Consider the following 20,000-nt stretch of genomic DNA (forward strand, 5'->3'; position numbering starts at 1 on the left):
ATCACCACCGGCCAGCATGGTGAGGTGTGTGTGTGTGTGTGTGTGTGTGTGTGTGTGTGTGTGTGTGTGTGTGTGTGTGTGTGTGTGTGTGTGTGTGTGTGTGTGTGTGTGTGTGTGTGTGTGTGTGTGTGTGTGTGTGTGTGTGTGTGAAACAGTCTCAGAAATTAAAGCAAGAGGAAAATTAAAAAGGTAAGGAAGTTATAGATAGGTGTGTGTGTGTGAGAGAGAGATATTTAATAACAGGACGGTCGAGAGAGTATCACACAACACTTTCTCTCCCTTTTCTTCTGGACGATATTAAATCTTTAGGAGAAAAATAGATTTAATTTTAAAAGGAGAGAAAAATGAAAAGGTTGAGAATAAAAGGAGTGTGTGTGTGTGTGTGTGTGTGTGTGTGTGTGTGTGTGTGTGTGTGTGTGTGTGTGTGTGTGTGTGTGTGTGTGTGTGTGTGTGTGTGTGTGTGTGAGAAAGAACGAACTCAATAGACTATGACTCTGTATGACTCTATGTTGGGTTTAACTGATTTTCGTGTGTGTGTGTGTGTGTGTGTGTGTGTGCAGTTCCAGTGCTGGTCTCAGGGATCAAGCAGAGCACAGCAACTGAATCCAGTCTGACGTTATTCTGGCCGATTCCCTCTCACACACACTACAGCATTCTACAGTATCAACTCCGCTACTGCGAAAAGGTCTCACACACACACACACGCACACACACACACACGCACACACACACAGCAGTGTAATACTTGTAATAATTAAGACAAGCAAGTCTGCTTTCTGGATGAAGACAGTAAACTCTTTTCATTCTCTTCTCCTTCTCTCCACCCAGACGTAGTTGTTGATAAGCGTGTGCTGCCAGAGCAATTAACAAAATTAAGCGGATTAGATAAACAGTGGGTAATTAAACGCTAAACAGGAACTTGAATAGAAATAAATACAGCGCATTTCAAACGTGTGTGTGTGTGTGTGTGTGTGTGTGTGCGTGTGCTCTTCAGCAGGAACGGGGTGCAGAGGAACATTCGTGCCGTTATAAGGAGAGCTCCAGCAACCACGTGGTCCTGAGCGACCTCCGCAGGGCGACGCAGTACGAGGTGCAGGTCCGAGCACGGACGCAGTCGGGGTACAGCGTCTTCAGCCAGGCCAAGTCCTTTAGAACGCTGCCTGATGGTGAGACTCCGCCCCTTCCTGTCACGTGGCCACTGTGTTCTGATGCATGCGAGATACGGGCTCGCCTGATCGTTTCTTAGCTAGCTCACATATCCGTATAACTCGTTTTTAGCGCTATAGACGTCGTCAGTGACTTCCGTACAACCACAATCATCACAGAAATGAAAAGCGATCTCAGACCATGTGAAATGTCTACACAGAAACCAACAGATTTGATGGAAGGATCTGAGATGGTTCCTCGGGTGGAAGTGTGTAGGTAGAACACAACAAACGGTTTGAGCTAACTGTACTGATTAGCAGGTCATTATATTTTAGTTTAGCGACTGCAGAAGATCACAGTCACGAGTCGCACCGACTTGTGATGCAGTGGGGATTCGATTTCCATTTAATTGAACACGATGCGATTCGAAAAAAAGTTTACTTTTGGTTCAGACAGAATCGCTGAGTCCATCTCTAAAAAAAAAAAAACCATGGGTCTCGTCGTTTTTCTGACTCTCGTCCTCTTTCTCTCAGAAGACGTCTCCTCGTCCCCGCTGCTGGTCACTGGGATTCTGGTTGCCATGGGGATGATCCTTCTCATCGTCGTCATCGGCCTTGCCATTTACTGCATCCGGTAAGACAGGAGGGGGGGTTGAGAGGGATGGATGGAGAGAGGGATGGACAGACAGGGTCTGAGATAAAGGAGTGATTGTTATAATGCAGTTTTAAGTCACTTATAAAGAAATGAAAAAAGCTCCATTGAAAGATGAGAAGAGTTGCTTTAAAGACTTCCTTCACTCCTCCGCTTACATTTACACCCAGGGGTAGAGTGTGGACATCAGCAGAACGGAGAGGGAGGGAGAGAGAGGGATAGAGGGAGAGATGGGGGAGACAGAAAATAGAATGAGGGGGAGGTGAGGAGGAAGAGAGAAAGAGGGAGAGGTAAGCTGGGACAGGATGCAGCAGTCTCCACAGGCCAAGTCAGAACAATAGGAGTGACCCTGGGGCAACACACACACAATCACACACACACACACACACACACTCACTCTCGCACACACACACACACACACGAGTTTGCACATATTTTCACACACCCTTCGAAAGCACAAAAAAAGGAACCTGTGTGCGCAAAGAATGTCCTCTGCTCAGGTTTATGAATTTTAACACACACCCAAATGAGCACACACACACACACACACACACAATAAACATGTGTATACAAACACACACACACACACAATAAACATGTGTACACACACACACACACACACACACACACACACACACACAGCAGCCTCTGGCCAAGCTGGACCTGCAGTCAACACTGGGTGGGACAAAACATCTATTTTAGTACATGGGGACAGAAAGAAGGGAAGAAAAGAGAGAAGGAGTGAGAGAGGGAGAGAGAGAAAAAAATGAGAAGAGGTTTTACTTCATCAGGTAGAATCGTGAGAACGAATGAGAAGAAAAAAAGGAATGTAAGAAAAGGAGAGACAGTAGGGTGAGAGATATGGAGGGAGAGGTGGAGAGAAAGAGAGGGAGGGAGAGATGAAACTGATCTGTACGTTATGCTCTGAAAAGATTTGCACAGGCAAACTGAGACATGCAGCTCAGATAGAGTGATAAAAAAAACGAGTGGAGGGAGGGATAGACAGATCACACGACCATGTCTTATTAAAAGTGTGACATATAATTAATACTGTACATTATAATAAAAATATAACTTTATTATATAAATCACATAACAGTAACACTCAGAGGTGTGTGTGTGTGTGTGTGTGTGTGAGTGTGTGTGTATTAAGGTTTATGTAACAATATCACAGCTGCGCCTCATTTTCTTAACGTGGTGTGTGGTGTGTGGTGTGTGGTGTGTGGTGTGTGGTGTGTGTGTGTGCGCAGCAAACAGAGCCATCTGAAGGATCCAGAGCTCAGTGATAAAAATGGACAGTACCTCATGGGCCAAGGTGAGAAAACACACACACACACACACACACACACACACACACACCTGCCAGCACTGGCACACATCCGGCCACCCACACACACACACACACACACACACACACACACTGGATGATATGTTTTTTGTCCTTCACACTTAGATGAGATGCACAGATACCTTTCTCTTTTATTTCTCTCTCTCTCTCGCTCTCTCTCTCTCTCTCTCTCTCCTGGGTTCTTTCATTCTTCGTTGTTCTTGTGTGCTATTTCTCTCCCTGTTCTTTCATTTGTTGCGTTTTTTTTCTTTGTCTTTTTCACTTTATCTCTCACTCCCATCTCTCTCACTCCCATCTCTCTCACTCCCATCTCTCTCACTCCCATCTCTCTCACTCCCATCTCTCACTCTGTTTCTTTCTCCGTCCCTCAGGAGTAAAGGTGTACATCGATCCTTTTACCTATGAGGACCCAAATGAGGCAGTGAGGGAGTTCGCTAAGGAGATTGAGGTCTCCTGCGTGAAGATCGAGGAGGTGATTGGTGCAGGTGAGATCTGATCTGCTCATCACAGATATGCAAATCATATGGGAGCATGTTAAAGTCGAGAGCTAAGAGACGGCATAAAAACGCAATATACCAACTTTCCTCTTACTGAATACACAGTGTACTAAGGGGGCGGGGCCAGGTGCAATCGATCATAAACTAAGGGGTGGAGCCAGGTTTACATTGAATTAGGGGGAGGGCCCAAACGTGTGTGTGTGTGTGTTCTAAACTGTGCATGTGTGTATGTGTGGTATTTAGGTGAGTTTGGTGAGGTGTGTCGAGGTCGTCTGCGTGTTCCTGGTAAAAAGGAGAACTACGTGGCTATTAAGACTTTGAAAGGTGGCTACACGGATAAACAGAGGCGGGACTTCCTGTCCGAGGCGTCCATCATGGGGCAGTTCCACCACCCCAACATCATCCACCTGGAGGGCATCATCACAGCCAGCTGCCCCGTCATGATCATCACAGAGTTCATGGAGAATGGAGCGCTCGACTCCTTCCTCAGGGTAAATACACACTGTGTGTGTGTGTGTGTGTGTGTGTGTGTGTGTGTGTGTGTGTGTGTGTGTGTGTTTCACTTTTTTCATTGTCGCTCCCTTGATGTGTTTGAATCTAAAAGACCTTCAATATTCGCTTCCATCAGCGATCAAACACTAATCCTACGTTCCTGCTGCTTTATTCAGCCGCAGGAAAAAATCCGTATTTCATTTCCACATTCCTCACACACACACACACACACACACACACACACACACACAGAGCCTTAATTGCTGTGGTTTTCCGTGACTAGCGCTGGTGTTCGGCTTGATCCTGACCGCTAACTCTGAGTAATTGAGTCTGACAGAAACGGCGTTTACACGTCAGAGCTCATCATCAGCTTGATCAGGACACAGCATGAACACACACACACACACACACACACACACACACACACACACACACACACTCCCACTACAGCAGTTATGAGTGATTGGATAGTGGAGGTCGGTGATGAAGTAAACAGTGTTCCCGTTAGTGCTCTCACAGCTCAGTTACAACAATCCTGCAGTCATAGGATTCATTTTACACACACACACACACACACACACACACACACACACACTCTCTCTCTATTCAGTTGTTTAAAAAGCTTTAATTGCCTATTCATAATCAAACGTCTGATCTGAATCCAAAGCTAATAAAATTCTCTTTAATCTGAATTGCACGATGTTTGTGTGTGTATTAATCAGGGATGTTAAGATTCACTCATTCACTGATTCACTTCGGTGTGTAAAAGTATCGTGTCGGCCTCAGTTATGGAGATGCGCATCCCTCATTCTCTATATACACACTCTCACTCTCTCTCTCTCTCTCTCTCTCTCTCTCTCTCTCTCTCTGTTTAGCTGAATGATGGACAGTTCACTCCGATCCAGTTAGTGGGAATGCTGCGTGGAATAGCGAGTGGGATGAAGTATCTCTCAGAGATGAGTTACGTCCATCGGGATCTGGCAGCTCGCAACATTCTGGTCAACAGCAACCTGGTGTGTAAAGTGTCTGACTTCGGCCTGAGCCGCTTCCTGCAGGAGAACTCGTCTGACCCTACCTACACCAGCTCACTGGTTAGTGTACACACACACACACACACACACACTGTTCCCAGTGAATTTCTACCTCTTCTTTGTGCTCCTCTTTGTCCATGTGACTACCACCACACACACACACACACACACACACACACTCTCTGTTAGTCCACACTTCTGTCCCTTCTGTCCTCCCTTCTGTTGTCTAGTCTCTGTTGATCTCCTGTTCATCTCTTTGTCCTGTCGTTCGTTCAGGGCGGGAAGATCCCTATTCGCTGGACGGCTCCTGAGGCCATCGCCTTCCGCAAATTCACCTCCGCCTCCGATGTGTGGAGCTACGGCATCGTCATGTGGGAGGTCATGTCGTTTGGAGAGAGACCGTACTGGGACATGAGCAACCAGGACGTAAGTGTGTGTGTGTGTGTGTGGATAAAGGTCCAAGCTATAGCATTTCTATTCAGTTTAACTCATGAAGCCCCACCCACCTTTTCTTTGTTGTCCAATCAGGTTATTAATGCTATAGAGCAGGACTATCGTTTGCCACCACCCCCTGAATGCCCCTCACACCTCCACCAGCTGATGCTGGACTGCTGGCAGAAAGAGCGAACGGCGCGGCCCAGATTCGCCAACATCGTCTCGGCCCTCGACAAGCTGATCCGCAACCCCGTGTCCCTCAAAATCACCGCCCACGACAGAGCAGGGTGAGTGTGTGCGAGTGTGTGCTGTGCGAGAGAGTGTGTAAACGCTGTCGATGTCCTACAGTGGTATGTGACAGTAGAACACCACACTTTTATCTTTCCCAGCATGCTTACCTGTCAATCACTTAGTCCTTACTGTTATTGGCTTAGCCCTGCCTCTCCAGTCAATCACTATCCTTAAGCCCCTCCCAGTTTTCTCTTTTTTTCTTTTTCCCCATTAAATCCTCTTGTAGATGTGGTCCTGCTCTCAGCATGTCCACCTGTCAATCAGAACAGTAAACATGCCCCCTGTGGATCGGTTTATCCAGCTGTCAATAAAACCACAGCAAGGCTCGGATACTCTTCCTGCCTCCGGGGCTGAGCTGTCAATCAACTCTGTCACCGTTCTCTGATTGGCTGTAAATGAATACACACTATTACATGGTCGGAATTCCTTTTCCTTTCTTCCGTCTTTGGTTCTTTTCGGTTTTGTGACTTTCCACCGTTTTCAGTTTAGGAAAGTAATAATGGAACAATATTCGTGTTGGACAGTAAAGAAGTGAATGTAATTTGTTCCTGTACTTAAGTGGCTTTTTATTTTACTGAAGTGTTTTTACTACATTTCACATTTCACACATTTAGTGAATTCAGTCGTTTCTTTTTATTAATGAGGATAAAAACGTAACTGGTGAAACACGCAGCGAGTCACCAATCAGGATCGAGCGCACGCTCTGTTTTACACGTGTTCTGATCGGCGCTCGGTGAATCTACTGATCACCAACATACAGTTCAGCATCAGTTCAACATCAAGCAGAACATTTAGAGAGGAATAAATGATGAAGAAACTCCAGACTGGAACTCACCACCACACACGTGACCTCGTTTACACGTTTTATTACAGAAGGTTTTGTGTTGATGATCATTATAATAGAAATTAATCAGTGTTTGAGTCTTTAATCTCATTCTATTAATAGATCAGTGTGCTGAGAGTCACATTCGAGTCTTTACACAGAAACTGAGGTGATTAAGTGAAGAATCTTGTGATAAAAATGTGTTATAATAAATCACTACTTTGGAAACTGAAGTTCATTTGAAGGTTAAAAACTTTTGGACTTTTACTCAAGTGAAGGTTTAAAGGGAAACTTTTATTGCAGTAATATTTTAGAGTGTCTCTACTTCAACTACCTGGTTTGTGAACTTCATCCAATGCTGGACAATAATCTCTCACACTCTCGCTCTCAGTCCGTCTCACCCTCTCCTGGACCAGCGCTCCACTCTCTCCTCCTGCAGCTCAGTGACCGAGTGGCTCAGGGCCATAAAGATGGAGCGATACGAGGAGAGTTTCATCCAGGCGGGATACACATCCATGCAGCTCCTGTCTCACATCAACGCTGAGTAGGTTTCTTACACACACACACACACACACACACACACACACACACACGTTAAATGATTAATATTAGCCTGAGCTTGTTAAAGTATACAGACACTCGACTTTTTCCACCCAGATGTGGTTCTTCTCCAAACTTGTGTATACGTAATTGTGTAGGACGTCTTTGGATGCAGGAGCAGGAAATTTTCCCTTCACTTGAACTACAAACCCATCAAACCCATCAAATCCATTTCCTGCTCTAGAGCTCGTCAACAGTTTTAATGAATGAACCTGATCTTCACCTTCATCAGTACCTGACTTTACTTACACTCTTTTGGATGAATAAATCAAACAAATCTCCAGAAAAAGTTGAGGGAACATCTTCCAGAAGAGTGGAGATTATTATAACAGCTAATGGAGACTAAATGTGGAATGGGATGTTCACAAACTTTTGACCAATACAGTGTCCTTTAAAATGATGGTTATCCAGATGGTGTGTGTGGCTTGTGTACTGTATTAGTAGCCTTAGCAAACTCTTAAAGACAATTTGATCTAATGTTCTCTCTCTTTCTCACGTGTGCACGTGTTCAGGGATCTGTTGCGGTTGGGCGTGACTCTCGCCGGCCATCAGAAGAAAATCCTCTCCAGCATTCAAGCTCTTCGAATCCAGAACAAGACTCCCAATAACATCCTCTACTGACTCTCTCTCTCACACACACACACACACACACACACATACACACCCTCTCATACTCTCTCACACACACAGAGACTTGTGAAATACACATACATACGTTTATAGACTCAGCTTTTCCTGGGATTTGAAGGACTTTGTTCAGCATCCAATCAGGAGTCAGGAAATGGCTTCAGGGTGATGGTGATGGTGATGGTGATCTCCAGAATCACTGTGGCGACAGTGCGACGTTTTTTTTTAAAGCAAGACGTCACAAACGGAGAAAAAAAGAAAGTGACGTTTTGGCGCGAGCGCGACGTGCCGAGGACTTTCACGTCATTTTAACGTTTTTAGAGTATTTTTCTACCGGAGTGTGTTATCGCTTACCGAGAGACAGAACAAGGAGGGAAACGCCCAAGAACCGCCTTTTTGCCCTGTGGGGGGCAGCACTGGTTCTCCATTGGGGGGGAAATGGGGGGATTCGGTTCTATCAGTTCTCTGTTCTCTTCTACACACACACACACACGTGTGACACTGGGGGGGATTTGATTTCTTTTCAGTATCTGCAATGTGAGGAATTACACACACACACACACACTTTCCTTCCCATCACACCGTCTCCTGGACAACTGTTTGATTCAGATTTAGAATTAATGCTGTGATTATAATCTGCTCATTCGGACCACGTTGGATCACTTCCTCTCTGTGATTGGAATTTTAATCCAGGCTCATATGGACACACACACACACACACACACACACGGTCTAAATGCATTACTCAGTCTTCTCATTTCAATTACTGTAGCCCCACCGCCAAATGATCACATGACCACGTTCATTCTCAAACTGGGGTCCATGTTTTGTGTGTGTGTGTGTGTGTGTGTGTGTGTGTGTGTGTGAGAGCTCTCTAGGGGCCCAAGCACCAAACTGCCCCTGATGATGAGGTTTAGATGATGAATATATTGATTAGATGAATATAAAACTCATTTATGTTTGTGTGGAATGAAGTATATTTCTACAGCTGAGAACAGGGTTCTGTTTGTAAAACGAAGAACTGCTACATGTTAGTGATGAGTCTAATCAGTGTTCTAGACCAGGAGAATAATACAAAAAAATCAGGTTTTTATATGTGAACTGAACAGTTTTTTCCGGATGAGATGATGTGGTGTGGTGGTGCGAGTACGCTGAAGCGTGAGTTTTAGATGCAGTACGTACAGTCCCTCTGCGTTCATACATACACACATTAATATGTTGATAAATTGCACCGAATCCAGATGTGAAGATTTAAACTCTTATTTTCAAACACATAATCATTCCTGTGTGTGTGTGTGTGTGTGTGTGTGTGAGCACTTGATCATATTTTATTCAGGAGTAATGACTGACATGGTCTGATATCATCACCACACACACACACACACACACACACACACACACACACACACACAATCAAGCAGAATGTCTCACTTTAAAAACTGTTTCCTGTGACCCTGGTGGGCGTGACCCAGGTGGGCATGGCCCCAGTGGGCGTTACCCCGGTGTGGGGTTTCTGGGTAGGAGGACGAGTGAGATCTTCACATTGGAGGTCTGTAATGAAGCAGGAAGGTGTTTGTTATTCTGATTATTATAATTATTATTATTATTGTTGTTAATTGTTTTTTTTATATATATATTGTATAGGGATTTTTGTTTTCTGTAAATTGAGTTTTAATTCCTTTTTCAGTGTAACCTGTGTTTGTCCCACAATAAACCATTTACACACACACTCACACACACACACTCTGTGTCTCTGTTGTTTGTACGGTTCAGAGGATTTTTACTGTTTTTATAACGTGTTAAAAATCATTTTTAATAATAAAATTCACTGAAAAATCTGTAAAGGTGTAACATACAGGGATGTGTGGGCGGAGCTTGATACAACGCGGCTCGATGATTGGCCGAAAGGCAGAGATGTAAATATTTGCGGTTTAGCTCGAGACTGTAGTGTTAATCATTTTGACCTGTTGCTATGGCGATACGGGAGATTGTATTGATACCGTTTAGCTTCTTGGCTGAGTGTTGTGTCTTTGTCTCACTGTTTCTGAGCAGAACTGTGAATATTCATGAGCAGATTTATGATTCATAACAACCTGCCCATTACCACCACAAAATGTTACATTGTACAGAGCGTTACACCAGTGTTACACTATACAGTGTGTTACACAATACAGAGTGCAACACTATACATCATGTTACACTACAGTGTGTTACACAATACAGAGTGCTACACTATACATCATGTTACACTATACAGTGTGTTACACAATACAGTGCAACACTATACATCATGTTACACTACAGTGTGTTACACAATACAGAGTGCAACACTATACATCATGTTACACTACAGTGTGTTACACAATACAGAGTGCAACACTATACATCATGTTACACTATACAGTGTGTTACACAATACAGCGGTACACCATAGTGTTACCATATACATCATGTTATACCGTGCAGCATTAAACAATAGTGTTACACTATACAGAGTGTTCGACCGTTCAGCGTTACCCCATATGAATTGTTACATCATACATGTTACACAATACAGCGTTACCTGGTAGCGTGTTACAGCACGCAGAGTGGTAATTTACTCTGCACTGTTAAAAATGAATAGAAATCATCACTTGTGTCAGATGTTGGTTTTTGTGTTGATTTTGTGTTGTGTGTGTTTCATACACTGGCTCACTACAGGGTGTGGAGCACAATGAACTTCTGTAGGATCTTCTCCAAACAACTCTCTCTCTCTCTCCCTCACTCTCTCTCTCTCTCTTTCTCTCTCTCTCTCTCTCTCCCTCACTCTCTCTCTTTCTCTCTCTCTCTCTCTCCCTCACTCTCTCTCTTTCTCTCTCTCTCTCTCTCTCTCTGAATTTCAAATCCATTTAAGTGAGACTGTGAGAGGCTGTGTGCAGACTACACACACACACACACACACACACACACACACCTGTAGGCAGCAGCAGCACATTTCCATAATCGTGTTGGCTGATACGATTCCTCATCCGAGCTTCTTCTCTTCACTACAGCCGAGAGACGAGAGGAATAAAAATCTCTCTCAGCACATCTTTCTGTCCCTTACTCTCTCTTTCTCTTTCACTCTATCTCTTTCTCACACACTATCTCTGTCTTTCTCTCTCTGTATTTGAGGACTCCTGTGTCTCTGTTCCTTTATCTAAAGGAACATGATTCGCTCCTCAGAGCATTTCATCCCAGACTCATCTTTCTCACTGTGTCTCTCTTTATTCTACTGTCTCACTCACTCACATTTTCTTTTCATCTACTCTCTCTTTTTCTCTCTCATTCTGCCTTTCTGTCCTTTCATGGCTCCTACCAGTGTCTCGTTATCTCAGCTGGCTGTCGTGATGCGGTGTGTGTGTGTGTGTGTGTGTGTGTGTGTGTGTGAATTCCCCGCTCTGTCACTGTAAACATATTAATCACTGTCACACACTCGGCTCTCACAGTGGGATTCCGAGTGCACTACAAAGTGAACAGCGACGACTTCGAGTTTCCCATCATGCATCTCTCCACTATATACTGCATTCATCTGTCTGTCTGACGAACACTGAGCAACCGGCGGATATATACAACTCTCACTAATCCACTCACTGACTATCACTTGTTCAGTGTCTCACAACTCGACTCACTGTTGCTCGACTCGACTCACTGTTGCTCGACTCGAATCACTGTTGCTCGACTCGACTCACTGTTGCTCGACTCGAATCACTGACTCTCAGAAATAAAGAGTGATAAAATAAAGGAAAGCGGTTGAATGAAGAGTTAACCTGCATGTAAAGCTGTGTGTGTGTGTGTGTGTGTGTGTGTGTGTGTGTGTGTGTGTGTGTGTGTGTGAGAGAGAGATGGACAGCTCTCTGTGTGAAGAGTTGAACACAGTAAGTGGTTCAGAAACAGAGCTTTCAGAACGCTGGTGTAAATCGGGTCATGTGCCTGTAGGGAGTGTGTGTGTGTGTGTGTGTGTGTGTGTGTGTGTGTGTGTGTTTGATGTTCGACAGGAAGCTCATCTCTGCGTGATGTGTTTGAGTGATTTGGGTATGTTGGCGGTTGTGTGTGTCGGAGCTCTGTTCGGCGTTTATAGCCGTCTGTTTCACGTCAGGAGACTCGGAGGAAGTGTGAGAGCGAGGAAGGACTTTCATCTTTAAAGACAAGACAAAGCACATTCCTCCAGCGCTTGTGTGTGTGTGTGTGTGTGTGTGTGAGAGAGAGAGAGAGAGAGAGAGAGAGAGAGAGAGAGAGAGAGAGAGAGAGAGAGAGAGAGAACAATGTCCTCTCACCATCTTCCTGTCACACAAAGAAAAGAGACGTCAGTGTGCCCGGCGATGAGAACCTGTCCATCACGCTGAGCACAAACAAAGCCGTAAATCTCCATAAAGACGTTCCACAAAGTTCACATTACTTCAGGATGAGATCCAGAGTGAGGAGCTGTGAATTAACACCGTATTTAAGATCCTCGGAGCTGGATCTTCTACTGAAATCTATCAGAGACTGAATCTATAGATCTTCAGTCTGAAGTTTCTCAAAGTGAAGATAGCTACAACACCACGGCCTGCTGGAATCTGATTGGTCGGATCGGACTGTAGCTCTGCCTGCTCTCAAATTAATATTTGTTATTTTTTAGTGAAATAGACTTGTAAACTGAGAGACAGAGGCCTTCACATGTTCTTTAAACTTCTTAGGAAGAGTGTAAATAATCTCGTGTTCGCGCACACACACACACACACACACACACACACACACACGTTTAATTCTGATCTCTGTACACTGTAAAGAAGACGAGACTTTGTGCTTCTTAATCCTCAGAGCTTTATGCTAATTTGACTTTTTCCTCCTACAGACAATTCAAAAATGTGTTAAAACATTAACACAGCTTTCTATATATCTACCTGTACACACACACACACACACACACACACACACACACACACACACACACACACACACACACACTACGGCTGTGTTTGGTTTGCTCGTTGGCATTATAACAGCCTCGTGTCTAGACTTCACAACAGACACATTAAAACACAGCGTAGGTTCTGTATAAACTCCGCCCACTTTCACATGTGACAGAAAACAGACACGAAGCCTCGATCAGTTCAGATCAGAGACAAAGTATTAAATAAAGAGAGACAGTGAGACAGACAGAGAGAAAGAGACAGACAGTGAGACAGACAGAGAAAGAGACAGACAGTAAGACAGAGACAGACAGAGAGAAAGAGACAGACAGTGAGACAGACAGACAGAGAGAAAAAAACAGACAGAGAAACAGACAGAGAGAGACAGACAGAGAAACAGACAGAGAGAAAGAGACAGACAGAGAAACAGACAGAGAGAAAGAGACAGACAGAGAAACAGACAGAGAGAAAGAGACAGACAGAGAAACAGACAGAGAGAGACAGACAGAGAAACAGACAGAGAGAAAGAGACAGACAGAGAAACAGACAGAGAGAGACAGACAGAGAAACAGACAGAGAGAGACAGACAGAGAAACAGACAGAGAGAAAGAGACAGACAGAGAAACAGACAGAGAGAAAGAGACAGACAGAGAAACAGACAGAGAGAAAGAGACAGACAGACAGAGAAACAGACAGAGAGAAAGAGACAGACAGACTTGTCAGTAGGTTTCTGCTACTTTGTCATTTCTTTTCTCCGAATTGTCAGAGTCGCTCCCCAGTGCCCTACGTTTTGTCAGTGTGTGTGTGTGTGTGTGTGTGTGTGTGTGTGTGTGTGTGTCACCAGTTTGTCAGAGAGACGTCCGTTGTGTTTGCAAGTTTTGTGTGTGTGTGTGTGTGTGTGTGTGTGTGTGTGTGTGTGTGTGTGTGTGTGTGTGTGTGTGTGACCTTTGCCTGAATGCCCATCCATTAGGGAACAGCGGGAGAGATAAGACCCTGTTAGAGCCCTGTGTGTGTGTGTGTGTGTGTGTGAGAGAGAGAGAGAGAGAGAGAGAGAGAGAGAGAGTGTGTGAGTATGTGTGTGTGTTTGATTGACTTGCTTTACATTCCTCTGAGCAGTGAGCCGTACACACAGACAGATAAGAGACAGAGAAACTGTGTGTGTGTGTGTGTGTGTGTGTGTGTGTGTGTATGTGTGTATGTGTGATGCATCTGTATTAGCTAGGTAAATTGTTTTAGCCTGTTAGCCTGTCCTGTCGTTAGCTAGCTTATCTAACAGTTGCCTAGCAACTTTAACCAGATGAACCAGGGGACATATCAAGTGTTTTCTTCTCTCTTCTAGAACCCAGAAACCATAACACAAGCGCACACACACACACACACACACACACACACACACACACACACACACACACGGCTCTCACAGAGTCTTAATGGTTTTAAAGGTCGTAACATCCAGAACACCTTACACTTTGAGTGAACTCTGAGGACAATACAAATCATACAGGAAATCACTCAGAAATGTCAAATATGAACTCAAATGTAATTCAAATAAGAAAGAAAGAAATTAATGAAATATAGAATGAAAGAAAATTATTTTTTTATTGATTAATGAAAGAATTAAAGAACAAAAGATAAAATAAATGAATGAATCAATGAAGGAATTATTAAATGAATTATAGAAGGAAAGAAGGAAGTAAATAAATAAATAATTAATGAAATAATGAAAGAATTAATAAATACGATATAAACAGAATTAAACATATGTAAAATATGAACTTTAGAACAGTGGTGTATCTCCAATCTCCAGTGTGTGTGTGTGTGTGTGTGTGTGTGTGTGTGTGTGTGTGTGTGTGTGTGTGTGACACTAAGACAGCCACCATCTGTTTGGTCTATACACACACACACACACACACACACACACACACACACACACACACACACACACACACACACACACACACACACACACACACACACTGCAACACTTCCCAGCCTATAGTTTTTTTTTGCTATCAGTATTTGCATCTGGACCTCAATCCATCTCCCTCCATCCCTCCGTCCCTCGGCGTGTCTCTGAGCGCCGGTGTTTGTTGAAGTCTATCAGCGCTGAGATCTTTACTTTAGAGCCTCGTGTGTGTTTATGTTTTTTCTTCCTCTTTCACAGCCCTCTTTCCATCTCCTGCTCCATCTCTATCCATTTCCTCTATCCATCTTTCTCCATCTGCACATCCACATCATCAATCTCTCACCCTGTCCTCCCTCTCTCTCTATCTACACACACAGACACACACACACACCGTCTTTGTCTGACACACTGTCTCTCTGTCTCTGCCCACACACACACACACACACACACACACACACACACACACACACACACACACACACACACACACACACATTCGCTCTTTATTCCTAGCCTGAAGCTCAGTGTTAATGAGAGGGTGAATCTGAGTTCATTAAGCGTTCTTCCCTTCCTCACTTCCCTTCTTCCTTTTACTCCTCACTTCACTTCTCCCCTCTACACTCGTCCTCCAGCCTCGGGCTCCTGCAGACCTGCGGGTGTCTACAATGGGATCAGAAGGACAAAACACACCTGTAGGAGAGACACAATGCATCACACAAACTCTGTTCTTTCTCTCTCTCTTTCTCTCTCTCCGTGGTATTCCTTAATCAGCTGAATGGTTTTCCAACTCAAGTCTGCAGCTGTGTTCCAAACGTTAATGCTTTCTACAGCCGGTTCAGTGTGCAGTGAACGCACACACAAACACACAAACACACAAACACACACACACACACACACACACAAACAGAGAATCAAAAATGAGTATGCATATGCATGGAAAGAAAAGATAAAAAGATGAAAGGCCGAACTGTGAAGTAAATGCTATAAAGATGTGTGTGTGTGTGTGTGTGCGTGTGTGTTCTGTGCAAACACACCTGACTCAACACATTACCTGTGTTCAGAATAACACACTATACAGACTACAGACTCCACACACTCGAACCCTGCGCTCATGAATGAATGCTTATTATATTTGGGTGAAACTCGTCATTATGAGTATCAGGAAATATTTCATTGTGAAATAATTTTTCTTTTCTTTTAAATCACATTCATTAAAACCTGCTTCATTCAGACTGGGATTAACACTAATCCCGCCGCTAATCCTGTCGCTAAACGTGTTAAACTCGGGTTTTTATTCCCGTCAGGGCTTCAGTTTAATCTCCCAGCATGTGTTTAGGAGGTTTATACGTCTGACAGAGAGGCTGATATTAAACCAGCTGGTTAGAAAGCAAACTAAAAATAAATTCAGGCAAAAATTAAACAGGTCCAGTCTTAAATGATTCAACGAGTCGATTCTTTCGGATCCTACATGACTCATTTTACTCAATTCGGTTTTGATGAAATTACGCTGGGGGTGGAAACAAACTAACCAACAAACTAAAACTAATCAAATTAATCATCCAATCAACTAATGAAACATCTGGTTGTGTATGTGAGATGTGAGTCGACTCCTTTGCAGACGACTCCTCACTCATGGCTACAGTGGACTAGCGGCTCAGTTCTAAGCAGGTTGTTCAGTGTGTAAATGCAGGACTGCAGCTCTCAGCTTTAATCCTCACCTCAGGCCAAGCAGTCACCTGGAGTGTGTTATAAAACACAGCTTCTCACCACACTTTAGCCCTGTTTATACTACGCTAACTGATGCTAAACAGACCCCCCCGCCACACATACGTTCCGTCACTGAAACAAACCAAGCCATAAAAGTTCTGTACAGCAGTTCTGTTTCTTTACGAGGAACTCGACCCTCTGTGACCCATAATTTCCTGGTGCTCCTTCCACAAAAACCTCAGCACACTCGCATCCATAATCCCCAACCTCTCACACACACCTGATTTAGGATTAAAGCTAAAAGGTATTAGTGTGACTTGTGGTTTGTAACAGCCAAGAAAAGACAGGACATGTGAAGTTCAGCCTCATTGAGGATCATTTTCTGTAAAAAATAAAACTCAGATGGACTTCAGGTGTTTGGATTATTTGAAAGTTTCTTCAGAGTCTGTAAAAGTCCCACCATTACTACACAGTCGAGTTTGTGCAGGCCACATGACGTGCCTTAGCCAATAGGATTCAGGAGGGAGAACCTTCAAGTTATCATCTATTAATAAATAAACCCTGATATACAGATTTAGGAGTCAAAGATAAAGTACAAAAGATTTTTATTGAACATACAACAAAAAGTGCATTTTAAAACTTATTTCTCCACCACTTTCCTTCCCTTCTTCCCTGATGATCTTGCAGTGTCCTGCTCTCCTCCATCACTAGCTTTCTGAGCAGCTTTCTTCCCTCTCTTCTTCTGCACAGTCGCTTCAGCCACGTTTCCTCCTTCCTCAGATTTCTGAGCCTCCTTCTCTCCTTTATTCAGCAGACTCGCTCCTGCTTCATCACCAGGTCCTTCATCGGCTTTCTGAGCTGCTTTCCTGCCTCCTTTCTTGGCAGCAGGTTTCTCTGTGCTTTTTGGCTTTTTGGTGGAGGTTTTCTGAGTTTTGCTTTCTGGCTCTGCTTCATCAGATCCTCCAGAAGCTTGCTTGGCTTTGGGTTTCTTTGCAGGAGGCACTTTGGAAGCGGACGCATCGTTCTTGGTTTTTTTGGCCGGTTTGACTCCCTGAGAGGTGGAACAGGGATGGGGAGGTGTAAACTTGTTTATAGATGCCCTTTACAAAGGGCTGAGATCAAATCAATATCGACGTTTTATAAACACTTGCTCACCTCAGCAGCCGCAGCCTTCACCTTCTTCGCCTTCACATTTCCTGAAAACCAAAAAGGTTTAGTGCAGTGTTCCGCTCAGGTCAGATCAAGCAGGTTTGAGGGAGAGATTAATGCGAACGCAGCTCACCAGTCTTAGCTTTCTGGTCTTTGTTCTTGCCGACATTGGGGTTAGAGTTCTCTTTAGCCTCTTTACTTTTTGCTGGTTTTGGCTTCCTGACAGCAAGCTGAGAAGAAACACCAATATCATTAGAAAAAAACACCACATTTTAATACCACCACCAAGCAGCACCAGTGTGCCCAGTTCCTCACTCTGAAGCGGCCCTGAGCTCCAGTGGTGGTTGAGGAGTTCGCAGGTCTGATGAAAGTCCCAGAGTCAATCCCTTTAACCAGAGCTTTTCGCACCATCGTCTTCAGCCTCGTCTCATCCACCGTGGTGTGTTTCTCCTTGATGAAGGCACGGATGGCCTGAGCAGACACGCCCTTCCTCTGGTCCAGCTCAGTCAGCGCTTCCTTTACCATCTCCATTGTGGACGGGTGAGGAGAAACCTTTCTCACAGCTTTCACCTCTTCAGGAACATCTTTTTGAAGAACAGGAAGGATTAAAAGAGGTTTGTGAGTAGAACATTACTACAGACCACCAGCAACTGTATAACATACACCTGTATATCACTGCTTTAATGCATGGAACCAAAGAGACATAAAGGTAAAGGAAGATAGTCTTCACCTTGACGCAAACAATTCATAAACCACTACAAACCTGTGCTCTCCATTTCCTTCACCTCCTTCTCTTCAGCTTTGTTGGGAGAAGTGTTCAATTCTGAAGCCACCTTCTTAGGAGCCATTAAAAAAATCTTACAATAAACAAACAAATTTTAAAATAATAAAAACCCAAAAAAAACCCTTACAAAAAAGTGGATAAAACCCCAAGGATGAAGCTGAGAAGAAAAATGGCCCCGGCGCTGCTATTTAAAGCGCCACAGGCAACGCGCATGCGCAGTGTCTCGCTCACCTGTTGCTCATTAACGCAATTAAGCAAATCACCCGCGAAGTACAGGGCTCATTTGATTGGTCAGGAAGACTCGAGGGCGGGGCTTACGTGAAAAAACGGTTTCTCTTCGATTTATTCAACATCCGGATTAGAAAGCAGTTTATTTATTTTACCTGCCGTTAATACCGAGGAAGAGGAAACTTCTTTAACTCCTGCACTTTAGTGAGTAAAGGGTTTAATTATTTATTTTAAAAATATTTAAAACTACACTTAGTTGGAACGTCATTAGACTGTATGGCAAAAAGTATTGGGACACCTGACATTTGGTTCTTCCCCAAACTGTTACACAAACCTGGAGGTACACAATTATATCAGACATCTTTAGATCTTTTTCCCTTCACTTGATCTACAAACCTGTTCCAGCAGGACAATGCCCTGAATGTGAATGCTGACTGCACCCCAGGAACGTCCTCACCTTCTCACCTACATCACTACCTGACTTTACTAACACCCTCGTAGCTCAACGAATCTCCATAAATCTGCACATAAATCTAGTTAATAACAACAAATGAGAACTAAATGTGAAATGAGATGTTTAAAGAAGAAGCACATACTGTATTAATCTGATAGTCAAGTCAGGTGTCAAATGTATTTCACAAAAATATAACAGTTTTACATATTGTGTCTATATGCACAATACAATATTAATTATTATTATTATTATTATTATTATTATTATTATTATTATTATTATGTTGGTGCTGAACTTCTGGGTTTCTGATGTTTGACAGGTGAATAAATCCGCCTCCAGGAAGTTTGCCATATTAATGTTATAATTTTATAGAAATAATAATTCATAACATAATGTTGGATTTAAAAAGGACATGACTAACAGTTTCTAGGTGATAATAAATTTGTTTTTGCATTCTGATCATTGTAATGATAATAAATATTAGAGTGATGCAGGTCAATTAGACATGCTGTAGAATTGACCATGGGGTGCCAATACTTATGAGCGACAGCAATAATGTGGTAAGTATTGTGCACGTGTGCAAATATAAAAATCTGGACCAATATTTAATATTAAACTGAGCATTTTATATAAAGTTATATAAAGATGTAAAAACATTAACGGTTCTGGTGGGTGTGGTCTAATATACTAATGACCACACTTGATTGACAGCTGTCAGTGGAAGCCACACCCACTTTCCACTCACTGTGTTATTTAGGCTGGACCTGTATATAGAGTTAATCAGTGCTGTGGGCGGAACTATTACAGCAACTCTGTGATTGATTAAAGTTATTAGCTCCACCCACTTTCTGTCAGAAGGAGAGAGAGGGAGGAAAGTTCATGTTGTGAAGTTCTTCACACTTTGTTCTGAGAACCAAC

At 43.4% G+C, this 20,000-nt stretch overlaps 2 protein-coding genes and 1 long non-coding RNA gene across 3 annotated transcripts in view; 1 reads left to right on the forward strand and 2 right to left on the reverse strand.

Annotated features, from left to right (window-relative positions):
- Positions 1-8,349, forward strand: part of ephb4a (eph receptor B4a) — a gene marked incomplete at its 5' end in the record, with an annotated part of 11,615 nt that extends 3,266 nt beyond the window's left edge. Inside the window, 12 exons of the mRNA XM_083531435.1 lie at positions 1-19; positions 561-685; positions 995-1,166; positions 1,683-1,779; positions 3,048-3,112; positions 3,517-3,630; positions 3,886-4,133; positions 5,010-5,225; positions 5,442-5,591; positions 5,694-5,887; positions 7,106-7,258; positions 7,827-8,349. The exon at positions 1-19 is cut by the window's left edge and continues 314 nt beyond it. Coding sequence (XP_083387561.1) covers positions 1-19; positions 561-685; positions 995-1,166; positions 1,683-1,779; positions 3,048-3,112; positions 3,517-3,630; positions 3,886-4,133; positions 5,010-5,225; positions 5,442-5,591; positions 5,694-5,887; positions 7,106-7,258; positions 7,827-7,935 — 1,662 coding nt within the window. The 3' untranslated portion in view covers positions 7,936-8,349. The remainder of the gene's footprint in view (positions 20-560; positions 686-994; positions 1,167-1,682; positions 1,780-3,047; positions 3,113-3,516; positions 3,631-3,885; positions 4,134-5,009; positions 5,226-5,441; positions 5,592-5,693; positions 5,888-7,105; positions 7,259-7,826) is intronic.
- A 415-nt stretch (positions 8,350-8,764) lies between these two features.
- On the reverse strand, positions 8,765-10,124 carry LOC310720634. Its single transcript, XR_014531783.1, has 2 exons — positions 9,333-10,124; positions 8,765-9,224 (listed from the first exon to the last, which is right to left on the reverse strand). It is a non-coding gene; the product is annotated as an uncharacterized lncRNA (long non-coding RNA).
- Positions 10,125-17,055: 6,931 nt separating this feature from the next.
- h1m (linker histone H1M) lies at positions 17,056-18,566 on the reverse strand. Its single transcript, XM_083531364.1, has 5 exons — positions 18,380-18,566; positions 17,932-18,200; positions 17,750-17,846; positions 17,623-17,663; positions 17,056-17,518 (listed from the first exon to the last, which is right to left on the reverse strand). Exons 1-5 carry the CDS (start codon positions 18,462-18,464, stop codon positions 17,108-17,110), a joined length of 903 nt encoding a protein of 300 aa, XP_083387490.1. The 5' UTR covers positions 18,465-18,566; the 3' UTR covers positions 17,056-17,107.
- Between the last annotated feature and the right edge of the window lie 1,434 nt (positions 18,567-20,000).

The sequence above is a fragment of the Silurus aristotelis genome, assembly GCF_946808225.1.
Source record: "Silurus aristotelis genome assembly, chromosome: 26".
Lineage (NCBI taxonomy): Eukaryota > Metazoa > Chordata > Actinopteri > Siluriformes > Siluridae > Silurus > Silurus aristotelis.

Excerpts from the sequence above, each read along its gene's own strand:
- h1m (XM_083531364.1), bottom strand. The coding sequence starts at position 18,464 with ATGGCTCCTAAGAAGGTGGCTTCAGAATTGAACACTTCTCCCAACAAA. Across the intron at positions 17,664-17,749 it reads AGACCAGAAAGCTAAGACTG|GAAATGTGAAGGCGAAGAAG; the intron begins GTGAGCTGCGTT and ends TTTGGTTTTCAG. Across the intron at positions 17,519-17,622 it reads TGAAGGCTGCGGCTGCTGAG|GGAGTCAAACCGGCCAAAAA; the intron begins GTGAGCAAGTGT and ends TCCACCTCTCAG.